A 17,226-nucleotide genomic window follows, 5' to 3' on the forward strand; every position below is an offset into this window, starting at 1 on the left:
CAGTTGAGAGGAGCCAGTGTGTTCTCCAAGATTGATCTGAGGTCAGGTTATCATCAGCTCAGGATCCAACCTTCGGACATTCCGAAGACGACATTTATTACCAAGTATGGTTTGTATGAGTTCACTGTGATGTCTTTTGGTTTGACCAATGCGCCAGCCTTTTTCATGAACTTGATGAACAATGTATTCATGGATTATCTTGATAAGTTTGTGGTGGTATTCATTGATGACATTCTGATCTATTCTCAAAGCGAAGAAGAGCATGCAGATCATTTGAGGATGGTATTGCAGAGATTGCGAGAGCACCAGTTGTATGCAAAGTTGAGCAAATGTGAATTCTGGATCAATGAAGTCCTGTTCTTGGGTCACATAATCAACAAAGAAGGATTGACTGTGGATCCGAAGAAAGTGGCAGACATTCTGAACTGGAAAGCACCAACAGATGCCCGAGGGATCAAGAGCTTCATTGGAATGGCTGGATATTATCGGCGATTTATTGAAGGGTTTTCGAAGATTGCAAAACCAATGACAGCATTGCTAGGCAACAAAGTTGAGTTCAAGTGGACCCAGAAATGTCAAGAGGCCTTCGAAGCGCTGAAAGAGAAGTTGACAACATCGCCTGTCCTAGTCTTGCCTGATGTGCACAAGCCCTTCTCAGTGTATTGTGATGCTTGTTACACTGGTTTGGGATGCGAGTTGATGCAAGAGGGAAGAGTTGTGGCTTACTCATCCCGACAGCTGAAGGTTCATGAGAAGAATTACCCAATCCATGATCTAGAGTTGGCAGCAGTGGTTCACGCACTGAAGACATGGAGGCACTATCTGTATGGACAGAAATGTGATGTTTACACAGACCACAAGAGTCTGAAGTACATATTCACTCAGTCAGAGTTGAATATGAGGCAGCGAAGATGGTTAGAGTTGATCAAAGACTATGAGTTGGATATCCATTACCATCCAGGCAAAGCGAACGTAGTGGCAGATGCTTTGAGCGGGAAGAGTCAGGTCAATCTGATGGTCGCTCGTCCGATGCCTTATGAGTTGGCCAAGGAGTTTGACAGGTTGAGCCTCGGATTTCTGAACAATTCGCGAGGAGTCACAGTTGAGTTGGAACCTACCTTGGAGCGAGAAATCAAAGAAGCGCAGAAGAACGATGAGAAGATTAGTGAGATCCGGTGACTGATTCTAGATGGCAGAGGCAAAGATTTTCGGGAAGATGCAGAAGGTGTGATATGGTTCAAAGACCGCTTGTGCGTTCCTAATGTCCAATCCATTCGGGAGTTGATCCTCAAGGAAGCTCATGAGACAGCCTATTCGATTCACCCTGGTAGTGAGAAGATGTATCAGGATCTGAAGAAGAAATTCTGGTGGTACGGAATGAAGAGGGAAATCGCAGAGCATGTGGCTATGTGTGATAGTTGTCGACGGATCAAGGTAGAGCACCAGAGACCTGCTGGATTGTTGCAACCGTTGCAAATTCCTCAGTGGAAATGGGATGAAATCGATATGGATTTCATAGTTGGATTGCCTCGCACTCGAGCCGGCTACGATTCCATTTGGGTAGTAGTGGACCGCTTGACCAAGTCAGCCCACTTCATACCTGTCAAGACCAACTACATCAGTGCAGTATTGGCAGAGTTGTATATGTCTCGGATCGTTTGCCTTCATGGTGTGCCAAAGAAGATAGTGTCAGATAGAGGAACGCAGTTCACCTCTCATTTCTGGCAGTAGTTGCATGAAGCCTTGGGCACGCATCTGAATTTCAGTTCAGCCTATCATCCGCAGACAGATGGTCAGACCGAAAGAACCAATCAAATTCTGGAAGACATGTTGAGAGCCTGTGTGTTGCAAGATCAGTCCGGATGGGATAAGAGATTGTCTTATGCAGAGTTTTCCTATAACAACAGTTATTAGGCCAGTTTGAAGATGTCACCATTTCAGGCGCTCTATGGAAGGAGTTGTAGAACTCCGTTGCAATGGGATCAACCTGGAGAAAAGCAGGTGTTTGGGCCAGACATTCTGCTTGAAGCCGAAGAGAACATCAAGATGGTTCGAGAGAATCTGAAGATAGCGCAATCAAGGCAGCGAAGCTATGCAGACACAAGGAGAAGAGAGCTGAGTTTCGAGGTCGGAGACTTTGTCTATCTGAAAGTGTCACCGATCAGAGGAGTCAGAAGGTTCGGAGTCAAAGGCAAGCTAGCACCCCGCTACATTGGTCCGTACCAAATTCTCTCAAGGCGTGGAGAAGTGGCCTATCAGCTCAGTCTGCCAGAAAATTTGTCTGTTGTGCATGATGTCTTTCATGTGTCTCAGTTGAAGAAGTGCTTGCGTGTGCCGGAGGAGCAGTTGCCAGTGGAAGATCTGGAAGTCCAGGAGGACTTGACCTATGTTGAGAAGCCAACGCAAATCCTTGAGACCGCAGACAGAGTCACCCGAAGGAAGACCATCAGAATGTGCAAAGTCAGATGGAATCACCACTCTGAGGAAGAAGCAACCTGGGAGCGTGAAGATGATCTAATGGCCAAATACCCTGAGCTCTTTGCTAGCCAACCCTGAATCTCGAGGGCGAGATTCTTTTAAGGGGGATAGGTTTGTAACGCCCTGAATTTGGGGGTAGAATTTTTTTCCTTCTTCTCCCCCACCAAATTCAGGCGTTACCCTTTCCTTTTCCCTTTTCTCCTCGCTAAACCTTGATCTTTTCCAAAGTTATAGCGGGTTTTGGCTTTAGATCTCGTGTAAAGCAAAACCCTAAAATGCTTTATTTTGTTTGTCGCACCATGCCGAGCTATGCATTTATTTTGTTTGGTTGAGATTGTGGAAATCACTCATCTAAAATTGAAGAAAAGGAAAACCTTTTCCTCTCTCCCCTCCCCCCTCCTTCCCCATTTCGGCCCAGCCGCGCCCCCCCCTTGCGCGCGCGGCCCAGCCAGCCGGCAACCCAGCCTTTTTCCCCCCTTCCCACGTGGGCCCCACGGCGGCCCAGCCGCGCCCCCTCCCCCGCAGTGGGCTGCCCCAGCCGGCCCAGCCGCGCCTCCCCCCCTTTGGGCCCAAGCGGCCCAGCCGCCCCTTCCCCTTTTTTTTCTTCCAAAATTTCCCTCCCCGCGGGCCCCGCCCGTCATTCTCCCTCCCTCTCTCCCTCTCCCTAACCCTAACCGCCGCCGCCCCTTCCCCCGCGCCGTGGGCGCGCTCGCCCCGGCCTCGGCCGCCCCTCCGGCGAGCCGCCCCGCCCTGTCCGCTCGGCGCCCCGGCTCGGCCGCCCCTCCGGCGAGCCGCCGGCCGCGCATGCCCTCGCCCGCGCCGGCCGCGCCCCACCCCGGCCCGGCCTCGCCCCGCGCCGCCTAGGCTCGGCCGCCCCTCCGGCGAGCCGCCCCGCCCCGTCCCGTGCCCGGCTCGGCCGCCCCTCCGGCGAGCCGCCCCGCCCCGCCCCATCCCGTGCCCGGCTCGGCCGCCCCCCGGCGACCCGCCCGCCCCCGTGCCCGGCTCGGCCTCCCCCGCCGCGCCCGTCCCTGGTGAGCCCCGCCCTGCCCCGGTGTGGTGGCCGGCCGTGTCCTCGCCCCGCCCGTGCCTCGCCCGCCGTGGTCCGCGGCGTCCTCGCTCGCCCGTGCTCGCTTGCCCCGGCGTGCTTGCCCGCTCGCCCCGCCGTGCCTTGCTCGCATCGTGACGGCCCCGGCGCGGCCTCGAGCTCGGCCCAGCGTGCCTATGGCGCGCGGCCTTGAGCTCGGCTAGCGCGCGGCCCCGACGTGCGCACAGCTAGTTCGCGGCGCGTGCGTGCGGCCTCGCGCGCCTGCCCGCGTAATGCGCAGTGCCTTGGCACGGCCGTCGTGCTTTCGTCTACCCCCCGTATCTTATGCGCGCTAATCACGTTGTTTATATTAATAAGATAGGAGTCTCAATTTAGAAATTGGTTACGTTAGTTAATTTGTATAGCTAATCGTCTACCTCATTCAATGTTAATCTACTAAAAGTGGTCACGTTTGCATTAGTGCATGTAGCTAATCCTTATTATTGAAGCTAAGCAGAACTAGAGCACGTAACGCTTAGCTATTCGTTTACCCGTAATACGTTTCGAGTAAGCTTTAACCCCTGCGAGACCTTCCCCTGTTTTCTTTCTAACCATGGTAAATGCATTATCGTATGTGATATTCTATGCACATTTACTTTATTTGTTCTCTGGTATGGTGTACTGTTTGTTTCCTAATTTGAATGGATGGATGTATGTATGCTTGCAATCGCATAGAGAACGATTCGGTCGAGGAGCCCGAAGAACTCGCAGGAGAAGCCCCTGAGCAGCAGTCGGTTGGTGGAGGCAAGTGTCCCTTGACCTATCTCTGTCCTATTCATTCTTTAATTCACCTCCCGCTTTACACATGTATACCTAAGGATTGACTAGCTTTTGTTATCCATGTCCTTGTTTACCTATTCGGGTTGGATTATTATTGTTTAGCTTTATGCTATTGCTCAAACTCTAATCAATGAACATGATGAGATTATCTATGATACACTGTTTTCCCTTCTCTTATTATGATGTTGTACTTGTGGCCTTTAAGGGGGCTCGAGCGGTTTCTCGAGTGCTTCTCCGTAAGGACCTGTTCTATGGATGATCGCCCGGGAAAACAGTGCAACCATGAGGGTGGAATGGGGTGCCCTTAGCTGAATAATTAGAGGATCCGGGGTGTAGTTCGCTTAGCCGTTGTGCCGTCTATGGGGCTCGGTGTATGCGGCTCGCTCTGCCAAGTTTGGGTTCGCCCCTTGGGGAGGAGTGCGGTGCATTTAGGAAACCTAACGGGCGGCTACAGCCCCGGGGAATCTTTGTAAAGGCTACGTAGTGATGCCCTGCTAGGCCACCTAGGTAGTGGTCAATGGGGAGTAGCTCTCTCCGGGCAGAAAGGGAATCACGGCTTGTTGGTAAAGTGCACAACCTCTGCAGAGTGTTTGAAAACTGATATATCAGTCGTGCTCGTCGTTATGAGCGGCCAAGGGAGCTCCAGTGATTAGTGGTACTTGATCAGAGACACTTTGGTTTACAGGTGGCAATGAGACTGATGGTTTTGGTTATTACTATGGTGCTGGTAAGTGGTATTCTTTCCGTTTGGAAAGGGTACATCGGGCTAATAACTTGGGTTAATGCTAAAACCTGGCTTTCTATTAGTAAATAATAATCTGACCAACTAAAAGCAACTGTTTGACTTATCCCCACATAAAGCTAGTCCACTACAGCCAAACAGGATACTTGCTGAGTATGTTGATGTGTACTCACCCTTGCTCTACACACCAAACCCCCCTCATCCCCAGGTTGTCAGCATTGCAACCACTGCTCAGGAGAAGATGAAGCTGTGGAAGGAGACTTTCAGGAGTTCCAAGACTACGACGAGTTCTAGGCGTGGGTTAGCGGCAACCCCCAGTCGGCTGCCTGTGAAGGCCGCGTTTATCTACGTTTCTTTTCCACACTTTGATTTATTGTAAAGACTATGTGGATGTCTCAGACATATGATGTAATCGACTATTATTTCCCTTTTTAATACTATTCGAGCACTGTGTGATGATGTCCATGTTATGTAACTGCTGTGTACGTGAATTGCTGATTCTGGCACGTACATGGTTCGCATTCGGTTTGCCTTCTAAAACCGGGTGTGACAGATATGATCAAAGGTATAGTTATGAGCTATGTATGCAAGACATCAAAAGAAATTCCTAGAATCAAGAATATTTAGCTCATGCCTAAGTTTGTTAAAAGTTTGTTCATCTAGTGGCTTGGTAATGATATCGGCTAATTGATCTTTAGTGTTAATATAAGCAATCTCGATATCTCCCTTTTGTTGGTGATCCCTTAGAAAATGATACCGAATGGCTATGTGTTTAGTGCGGCTATGCTCAACGGGATTATCCACCATGCGGATTGCACTCTCATTATCACATAGAAGAGGAACTTTGGTTAATTTGTAACCGTAGTCCCTAAGGGTTTGCCTCATCCGAAGTAGTTGCACGCAACAATGGCCTGCGGCAATGTACTCGGCTTCGGCGGTAGAAAGAGCGACGAAATTTTGCTTCTTTGAAGCCCAAGACACCAAGGATCTTCCCAAGAACTAGCAAGTCCCCGATGTGCTCTTTCTATTAATTTTACACCCCGCCCAATCGACATCCGAATAACCAATTAAATCAAATGTGGATCCCTGAGGGTACCAAAGCCCAAACTTAGGAGTATAAACTAAATATCTCAAGATTCGTTTTACGGCTGTAAGGTGAGTTTCCTTAGGGTCGGCTTGGAATATTGCACACATGCATACGGAAAGCATAATATCCGGTCGAGATGCACATAAATAGAGTAAAGAACCTATCATCGATCGGTAATACCTTTTGATCGACGGATTTACCTCCCGTGTCGAGGTCGAGATGCCCATTGGTTCCCATGGGTGTCTTGATGGGCTTGGCATCCTTCATCCCAAACTTGTTTAGAATGTCTTGAATATACTTCGTTTGGCTAATGAAGGTGCCCTCTTGGAGTTGCTTTATTTGAAGTCCTAAGAAGTACTTCAACTCCCCCATCATCGACATCTCGAATTTTTGTGTCATGATCCTATTAAATTCCTCACAAGTAGAATCATTAGTAGACCCAAATATGATATCATCAACATAAATTTGGCATACAAACAAATCATTGTCAAGAGTTTTAGTAAATAAAGTAGGATCAGCCTTTCCGACTTTGAAGCCATTCGTGATAAGAAAATCTCTTAGGCATTCATACCATGCTCTTGGGGCTTGCTTGAGCCCATAAAGCACCTTAGAGAGTTTATATACGTGATTAGGGTACTCACTATCTTCAAAGCCGGGAGGTTGCTCAACATAGACCTCTTCCTTGATTGGTCCGTTGAGGAAGGCACTCTTCACGTCCATTTGGTAAAGCTTGAAGCCATGGTAAGTAGCATAGGCTAATAATATACGAATTGACTCAAGCCTAGCTACGGGTGCATAGGTTTCACCGAAATCCAAACCTTCGACTTGGGAGTATCCTTTGGCCACAAGTCGAGCTTTGTTCCTTGTCACCACACCAAGCTCGTCTTGCTTGTTGCGGAAGACCCATTTGGTTCCCACAACATTTTGATTAGGACGTGGAACTAAATGCCATACCTCATTCCTAGTGAAGTTGTTGAGCTCCTCTTGCATCGCCACCACCCAATCCGAACCTTGTAGTGCTTCCTCTACTCTGTGTGGCTCAATAGAGGAAACACGAGAGTAATGCTCACAAAAATGTGCAACACGAGATCTAGTGGTTACCCCCTTATGAATGTCGCCGAGGATGGTGTCGACGGGGTGATCTCGTTGGATTGCTTGGTGGACTCTTGGGTGTGGCGGTCTTGGTTCTTTATCCTCCGTGTCTTGATCATTTGCATCTCCCCCTTGATCATTGCCATCATCTTGAGGTGACTCATTTGCTTGATCTTCTCCTTCATCAACTTGAACCTTATCCTCATTTTGAGTTGGTGGAGATGCTTGCGTGGAGGAGGATGGTTGATCTTGTGTATTTGGAGGCTCTTCGGATTCCTTAGGACACACATCCCCAATGGACATGTTCCTTAGCGCGATGCACGGAGCCTCTTCATCACCTATCTCATCAAGATCAACATGCTCTACTTGAGAGCCGTTAGTCTCATCAAACACAACGTCACAAGAAACTTCAACTTGTCCAGAGGACTTGTTAAAGACTCTATATGCCCTTGTGTTTGAATCATATCCTAGTAAAAAGCCTTCTACAGCCTTAGGAGCAAATTTAGATTTTCTACCTCTTTTAACAAGTATAAAGCATTTGCTACCAAAGACTCTAAAATATGAAATATTGGGCTTTTTACCGGTTAGGAGTTCATATGATGTCTTCTTGAGGATTCGGTGAAGATATAACCGGTTGATGGCGTAGCAAGCGGTGTTGACCGCCTCGGCCCAAAACCGATCCGAGGTCTTGTACTCATCAAACATGGTTCTTGCCATGTCCAATAGAGTTCTATTCTTCCTCTCCACTACACCATTTTGTTGTGGCGTGTAGGGAGAGGAGAACTCATGCTTGATGCCCTCCTCCTCAAGGAAGCCTTCAATTTGTGAGTTCTTGAACTCTGTCCCGTTGTCGCTTCTAATTTTCTTGATCTTTAAGCCGAACTCATTTTGAGCCCGTCTCAAGAATCTCTTTAAGGTTTCTTGGGTATGAGATTTTTCCTGTAAAAAAAATACCCAAGTGAAGCGAGAATAATCATCCATAATAACTAGACAGTACTTACTCCCGCCGATGCTTATGTAAGCAATCGGGCCGAATAGATCCATGTGTAGGAGCTCTAGTGGCCTGTCAGTCGTCATGATGTTCTTGTGTGGATGATGGGCACCAACTTGCTTCCCTGCTTGGCATGCACTACAAATCCTGTCTTTCTCAAAATGAACATTTGTTAATCCTAAAATGTGCTCTCCCTTTAGAAGCTTATGAAGATTCTTCATCCCAACATGGGCTAGTCGGCGGTGCCATAGCCAACCCATGTTAGTCTTAGCAATTAAGCAAGTGTCGAGTTCAGCTCTATCAAAATCTACCAAGTATAGTTGACCCTCCAACACTCCCTTAAATGCTATTGAATCATCACTTCTTCTAAAGACAGTGACACCTACATCAGTAAAAAGATAGTTGTAGCCCATTTGACATAATTGAGAAACGGAAAGCAAATTGTAATCTAAAGAATCTACAAGAAAAACATTGGAAATGGAATGGTCAGGTGATATAGCAATTTTACCCAATCCTTTGACCAAACCTTGGTTTCCATCCCCGAATGTGATAGCTCGTTGGGGATCCTGGTTTTTCTCATAGGAGGAGAACATCTTCTTCTCCCCTGTCATGTGGTTTGTGCACCCGCTGTCGATGATCGAACTTGAGCCTTCGGATGCATAAACCTACAAAACATGTTTAGTTCTTGACTTTAGGTACCCAAATGGTTTTGGGTCCTTTGGCATTAGATACAAGAACTTTGGGTACCCAAACACAAGTCTTTGACCCCTTGTGCTTGCCCCCAACATACTTGGCAACTACCTTGTCGGATTTGTTAGTTAACACATAAGATGCATCAAAAGTTTTTGTGGCGGAACCGCCTGAATTATTCCAGCTTAAGTGCCCAAGTCGCACCCTTAAGGGCAGCAACACACTTAAACAGGAATAACCTGTCAGTCCCTCGGATCTAGTCCGATAAAGCCACTTAACCAGGATCGAATACCACTAGCTCACACGAAGGTGAGGCACAGAGAAATACAATAGAACATAATACCACAAATTTACTAAGTATCATTAGTGATTACATTATCGGAGTTTCAGAAATAATAACCATAAATTTTAATGCAGCGGAGATAACTAACGGAGAAGAACCGAGTAACATGGCGAAGCCTGGCCACGCTACTCCTCCTGGTCCTCTCCTGCGGAAGCAGTAACCCACTCGACCATCTATCCCGGTGGCAGGGATGAAGGCCAAGTCACACCATCAACCAATCATCCTAAGGAGTACCTGCAAAAATTATGCCACAAGCAAGGCTGAGTATACTAATACTCAGCTAGACTTACCCGGTGTGAGGAGTCTACTCCTCTACCTCTAGACATGCAGCTGTTTGGCTGAGGGGTTTGGTTTGCCAAAAGCATTAGCTGAGTCTAAAATCAAGTTTTAGCTTTCAAGTTTTATTATGATCCTTTTTAAACTAGATGTGTACCTAGCTACTCATACATGGTATCAAACATTTTTATCAATCAACATCTTTTGCCAATCAACTCATTTCCACTTATTACTCAATGTAGCAGCATGGATCAAACAGTCTCATTAGCTGCGAGAAGCAGACGATTCGAATCGAGTTTTTAAACCTTGCAAGGTAAACCTAAACACACAACATGTAGGGGCACTCCGTCCCCACACACATCAACCGTCCCCATCGATTCCCTGGCAACAGAAAGGGGCTCACCGCCTTGGCGTACAATGCCTCACTGACCCCGATTGCCGTCGTGCAGTGACCGCACTTGTACCCACCATAACCGGAATGGGAGACCACGTCTCAGGTCGCGTGAGGAGGGCAATCTACGGGCAGGTTCACTCAGGTACTAGGCTTACCGATTTACCATATTTCTCGGTATGTGTTTAGTACGTTCAAACGCTTGACACACGGTACCACACCTTAATCCTTATTCCAATTTTCATCCCGTGGACAACCAATCCCCCGGGATTGTTGTCCACAAACCAGCATCATTATGATAAGAAAGTGGATACAACCAATTTCCTGACCTCGCGCGAGTGCTAGAAAAATCACTCGTCTTCTACCGAGATCCCTAATTAGTAAAGCAGCTACTCGACCTAGCATACTAGTATCCATCTCAAAAGGAATCCTGAGTTCATGCAACTAGGGTTTCCGTCAACTCCTACACTTAAGTGCACAGTACAAGCCTACAAACATTAAGTGCAGTAAAATAGCATATATAACGGTTATGCATAAAACCGGGGCTTGCCTTTAATTTAACACTTAGATAGTGTTTGCTGGGGGAGGTACTCGCTTGACGAGCATCTACTGGTTATGCCCATCCTTCCTTAGGTTGTCCACCATCTGCAGCTTGTGGTTGGCACCACATCACTAGCTCGATCATCATCTCTCGGTCCTATATGAGGTGCAAGATGCATATGTATGAATATAATAAAAGTAGCACAAAAATAGCACAAGATATACAAAGACACAGTGGCGAACTAAACATTAAAGTGGAAGACACCGTAGATAACTACATGTTAGCTTTAGTTATCTACACGTCGTCGGCGTTCAATATTAACACCATTAAAAAGATGACAACATTTTATTTATTTACGCAACATGACCACGACATCACAAGTACATGCATTTACTACGCTCACCTTAATCGTTCATTTGTTCTTCTATTGACCGTACAAGAGCAACCAATACAACGTAAGTTTAAATAGGACCTAGGCATTCATGTCTATGAACTCCTATATCACAATCAACTAGAGAAGAAACATATAAAACAGGACACTTAGGCAATATTAAGCTTAGTCATGGCAAGTCTACATTTATTTAAGTGCTAACCAAACATTTTTAGCCAAACGGGTGAACTAACAATCAAATGAGCACTAGCAGAATTTTTGGACAGCAATATAGCAGTTGCTTGTTTTAATCATAACTCTTCAATTGTTAGTCCAAAAATATCAAACTAGGACTTTCTGGAAAACTTAAAAAGTACTCTACAACTTTGGTATTGTCATCACAACCTGATTAAACACTTAGCAAGGTCGAATTGTGCAAACACAGCAGCTCTATCCAGATTTGGACAGATGCAGGCTTGCAACTTCAAAAATTCACAACTGAAGATTCAGACATCCAAATAAAGTGATCTTAGACTTTCTGAAAATCTAATTAAATGTTCTACAAATTATTTATAAACATCCCTGGCTGGTTTAGCATGTATCAAGGGTAAAATATACTATGAAGGCTGTGCTGTCCAAAACTGGACAGATTCAGTCTTCACACTTCAAACACATGTAACTTAATCTTCAGACCACCAAAAAGAGTGATCTAAGACTTTTTTGAAAAGCTTAGCAAAAGTACTACACAGCTTTTATAATCACCAAGAAATGATTCCAGGCTTAACTAAATCAAATATTACAGTTTTCGAAATCTGTTCTGACGGTGGACAGAACACAACAACCAGTCTGTAAAATTCATAACTCTTAAACCGTCAGGCCTATAGTTATGAAATTTTAACACAAGCAAGATAAGAAAAGCCTCTACAACTTTCTTATAATTGACAAAGACTGATTCTAACATTAACTTAAGCAAACAATGCAGTTTCTGAAATCTGTACAGAATTTGGACAGATTCAGTTACTGAATTTGTAAAAAGCACAACTCCTAAACGGTCAGACCTATGGCTGTCAAATTTTAACACCAGCAAGATAATAAAGTTATCTACCACTTTTCTATAGCACATATCTACAGAAAACACAATTTAGTTCATCAAACATACAGCACAACTAAAACAGTGCGTGCAGTCCAAAACAGCAATCAATAAATTTCAGCTTCTATATAATTCAAGAATTGCCTTGCTCTAGAGACTTGAATTATTCTAACACTTTACCATTTGTTAGAGTTAAAATAATCAACGGAGGACTAACAAGTAGACTCACTAATTTTTATCCATGTCATTTTGTATTACTAGCTTAATTGCACAACCAAAACTATACATGCAGGAATTTTTCAGCTTGCAAGCACAAGAACACTTAACTCAATCATCAAGCACAATCAGGGACAGTTACTACAAATTCTCATTTCCAAATTGCAATGATTTGGTTATCGAACACAACTATCACATGCTTATGTTATGTAAGTTGGTTACCATGAAAGATACACTTTAATAACGTAAATTAGCATGTGACGATAAGTTAATTCTAAACTCTTTACCTCTCGCAACACATGATCATTTTAATGTCATCAAGGTACCACAACATCATACGAGGACATATGCATACTAGTTTCCAGTTTTACATCTACAACTTCTTTACTAGTTATTTTCAACCACTTAATCGGCATTGATCGAATTAAACCTCTAACTCGATAATTTGGGGCACCATAAATTTCAGAATTCTACCTAGACACCTAGTGTCACATAGAGAGTCTACTAATTAACTTGCAACCACTTGAAGTACTGGAAACACCTACATATAACAATTACTTAACGCAATTGAATTCCTCTATTTAACAAGAGTTGGCTAACACAACATGAAAAAAATAGTAATTCATACACAAGTTCATATTTTTCTCAATCACAACACCATGAGACCAACAAAACTAGTTTCACCATTTTAGACATCTTAACTTAAAATATAGCTAAAAGTAATTCGATTAGTTTTCTTAACTACTTTTCTATGTTAGGTCACTTAGCTCCCAATTAATCAACACACCATATTTCCTTTGACGCAATAGGTAGAGCACTACTACTTGTTTCTAACAATCTTTGGGTATCAACAATTAATTGCCTATGGTATTTATCCGACTCGAAAACATAGAGAAGGCGACGACTACTACGGCATGTCGTCACCTCATCTTAATCGCATAATCAATTTTAGCTTTACTGATCGAGTCTGCCGACTAACCGTTTAAACTAGTAAAACCTATCCTTCGCATCAAACAACACATCGCACATCTTCCTATCGAAACGTAAAAACATTCGAGTTCTTTTCTACTTCCTTTTTCTTTCGCCACAAACTTCAATCCATACCAATACAATTTTTAAACACGCACCACATCGACCAATTTATACGAATCGACGACCACCAATCTCTAACTCGAAATCATGAGCACGACCATATTACGACCTACCGCCAAAACATTTCAACCACATCTATATAATTTATTAATCAAGTCAATCGAGAGCGACATGGCTCACCATAAACAAACCCAATCGGCGTTTGCAAGAACGACGGTGATTCCGATTTGTGCATCGCTACGACATCGACGAGCGTCGAGCGGCTTGCCTTCTCCACGCAAAACACGGGGTTATCTCCTCCACAAAAATAAAACAAAGCAGCACACATACATAATTAATCATAGGAAAATAATGTCGATGCGGAATCGAACAAGGAGCGTCGCGGTCTCACCGGGGTGAACGACGACGACAACGGGGCTGCGCAAAACAGCAAACACCCGGCGGGCATCCCGACGTGCTGTTCGCTGCGCAGCAAACACGAGAGCGATGACTCGCGACGGGGAAGTGGAGAATGAACTAGAGGGCTGCTGCAGCGCACGGCTTGCTGTGCATTTTGCCGAACAGCCGGCGGGCACCACGACGAGCAGCGAGGAAGGGGGCTCGCTGTTTGGGGAGGGAGAGTCACGCAGAGGCGCTGTGCGGGGCGCCGGCCATGGAGGAAATGGAGCTCTTGCTGGATTTCCATGGGAGAGTAGGGCGCAGGGAAGAATCGGCCATGGCAAGAGCAGTTTGGGGGAGGGAGATGCTGCTGCAATTTCTAGGCACCAAGGAGGAAGAGCAGAGGGCGCCATGGGAGGGAGCTGCTGCGTCGCCATGGACAGGGAGGCAGCGCCATGAGGAAACTCGAGCTCGAGCCATGGGGAAGGGAAGGGAGCTCGCTGGGGCATCTCCTGCGCCATGGGAGGAAGCAGGACGCCATGGACAGGAGCTCGACGGCCATGGGAGGAGAGGAGGAGCCGAGCTCCCTGCGCTGGGGAAGAAGGCCCCTCGCTGCGCGTGGGGGAAGAAGCCAGGGAGATGGAGCCGCTGCTGCTCCCTGCGCCTGTGAACGGAGAGGAGAGAGGCTGCAGGGAACCTGGACGCCAGGGGATTCCTTGCCGCGGGAGGTGCCGAGCTCCATGGGAGAAGAGCTGAGCTCCCAGCTGCCACCGTGAGGAAGAAGGAGGCAGGGAGAAAGAAAGTGGCGGCTAGGGGTGTAGGTGAATAAAAGCCAAGCAAGGAAGGAGCACCTCTATTTATAGAAAATGGCTAGGGTTAGGGTTTTTTAGTGGGCCTAGTGGGCCGGGCTGGAATGGGCTTGGCCCAAAATCCCAATTCGGGTCGCGCTAAATTTATTTTTCCAAATAAAAATGCTCCCGCGGAATTCGTTTCTACAGAGAACAGAGTGAATTAGAGTTTCGGTGAACGGACGGTTGAGCGATTAATTCGGTCGAGAGTCTAATTTGATTTCGCTCAAAAATAATTATCTACGCGTGATTCGAAAATAAAACGTCCTGAGATTTGATCGGCATTCGGATTTTTAGTCGGAGGAGGTGAATCGTGGCATTTTAAAATCGCTGCCGATGTTGAATTTTGAAATCGGATTGGACACAGAGGTGTTAAGCCGAGTCGGATAAGAATTAATTAGAGGGCGACATCCTGAGTATCCCGTTGGAGAATACAGACCCGAATAAAATAGTCGAACATAGATCAAAGTTTCGAGGAATTAGATTCGGGCTCAGATCAGATAACAATCGTCGAGAGTTTGATTTAAAGAGCTTCGGATGAGATTTATAATTCGAGAATGATCTTCGAGTCTGCATTAGTTCCGAGAATTAAAAGTTTTAACACGCTCCAAAATCGGTTGTTTCTCGCGATCGATTAACTCTGAATTCGGTGAACTTCCAAGAGAAAGCCTGATAAACAGAGAAAGGCACGATCGAGAAATAGAAATTTTTACTGAGCATCCGAGATTAGGATTAATCTCCCGACATGACGCGAAATAGACACCTGGGGTGTCACAACCTTCCCCCTTAAACAGAATCTCGTCCCGAGATTCATATGAGGGTCTTCAAGGGTGGAGAAGCATGTAACGCCCAGGCTGAAGATAGATGCAAATTCGTGAAAGGGTATCTGACAAGATACTGAAGATAGATTTGGATAGAATATCGCGGCATGTTGAGACAAAATGCAGCGATCACTTTGGGAGAATATCCACAAAAGATAGCACATCAGTATAGTCTCGTAATGGACCACGTCTATTAACCGCGATACCAGCGCGTGCCGAGAAGCTCGACCATGTGTGCACCATAGTAGGCTCTCGGTCTCGTCGCGGCACCATCAGTCGTTAGTCATGACATCATTACCAAACGCAACCAACGATAAATCCACGTGGCATAAATAGATGGAGCCCATGAGAGTATGGCCCAGAAAATAAGAATGTGATCAGAGTTGAAGCAGAGATTGCTGGCAAAAGAGCATCACATAAGAACTTTCTTCAACTCAGAGAACTAATTTATGATCATCACGGGGATTATCAGCCAAAGATTGATACGATATTTAATATGAGAAGGAACCAACCATGAGATCAAGATTGATAAGCTTTTAGAGACATGAGAGATCCAAAGATAACAGCAACATCAATTAATCCACATGGATATGTCGTTTAGAGATAAGTTGATAAAACAAATGTCATGATCCTCGGAGAACGAGTATGAGCATTATTAGAATTGAGAGATTTAGGCAGATCAACATCCAATACTTGAGAACTGTTTATAGCAGATAACCAGGTAATAGGGCAGGATCATAGGGGATCCCGAGATTCGGATGATAAAGCCAACATGATTCACAAGAAAAAGGGTTACCAGATCTAGGCAAAAGGAGAGGTAGGCAAACAGGATCAGCTAGGATGATCAACAGAAATGTTATGACGTTTTAGGGGCAAGGACTTATGGAAAGAAACATGGCCTTGATAGGGGTTGCACAACTAGACACCAAACAACATTTTTTATGTAACATGTGCAGAAGGAGACTTGGGTTGGTCTAGCGGTCAAGCTGTGGGGTTCTATAAGCTGTGCAGGTGTAACTTTATGGGTAAAACACACAAGGGTTTGAAAACACTAACACAAGCATAAATATTTTTTTTGAGGTTTTACTTGCTAACCACTAGGTTGTTTAAAGAAGGGGTCTTTTGATGGGCAAAACAGACAACAATTTTTATTGGCAAAAAGGGTTGAACAATTGCAATGCCACCTAGATAGCAAGACAAGAGAAACACATAACACGACCTAACAAGACTTATCAATCTGACATGAGGTAAGACATTTTTTTGCAGTTCATAGCAATACAACACATTATTCACAATTTCTTATTCTTGGAATAAAGGTGAGAGAAGCATATTTGTGCACAAGAGACATTTATAATGCGACAATCATGATGCATGCTTATTCTAGTCGTCTTCTCAGACCTAACTAATTTTTCGGATGCTTCTACAACATCCTTATTAATAGTAGTAGTAGCCTTTATGGCCTAAATAACTAGCCACCCAGCTACCCATCTATTCCTAGGGCTTCACGTCCTAGGTCTATCCTTATCGTCCTGACGATCTATCCAACTTTGGTTTCTAAGCAAGTTTTACTTTAGAAAAGGTTGGTAATCATGACTTATTGACTTCTCTGTGATGGTATTCGCTCCGATACCAGCTGTGGCGGAACCGCCCGAATTATTCCAGCTTAAGTGCCCAAGTCGCACCCTTAAGGGCAGCAACACACTTAAACAGGAATAACCCGTCAGTCCCTCGGATCTAGTCCGATAAAGCCACTTAACCAGGATCGAATACCACTAGCTCACACGAAGGTGAGGCACAAAGAAATACAATAGAACATAATACCACAAATTTACTAAGTATCATTAGTGATTACATTATCGGAGTTTCAGAAATAATAACCATAAATTTTAATGCAGCGGAGATAACTAACGGAGAAG

General features: G+C 45.3%; 1 protein-coding gene across 1 annotated transcript; it reads right to left on the reverse strand.

Annotated features, from left to right (window-relative positions):
* Positions 1 to 10,484: 10,484 nt before the first annotated feature.
* On the reverse strand, positions 10,485 to 14,442 carry LOC118476707 (uncharacterized). The gene is made up of 3 exons (XM_035966329.1): positions 13,655 to 14,442; positions 13,444 to 13,560; positions 10,485 to 10,651 (listed from the first exon to the last, which is right to left on the reverse strand). Exons 1-3 carry the CDS (start codon positions 14,160 to 14,162, stop codon positions 10,584 to 10,586), a joined length of 693 nt encoding a protein of 230 aa, XP_035822222.1. The 5' UTR covers positions 14,163 to 14,442; the 3' UTR covers positions 10,485 to 10,583.
* Between the last annotated feature and the right edge of the window lie 2,784 nt (positions 14,443 to 17,226).

Source organism: Zea mays, chromosome 3 (genome assembly GCF_902167145.1).
Source record: "Zea mays cultivar B73 chromosome 3, Zm-B73-REFERENCE-NAM-5.0, whole genome shotgun sequence".
Taxonomy (NCBI): domain Eukaryota; kingdom Viridiplantae; phylum Streptophyta; class Magnoliopsida; order Poales; family Poaceae; genus Zea; species Zea mays.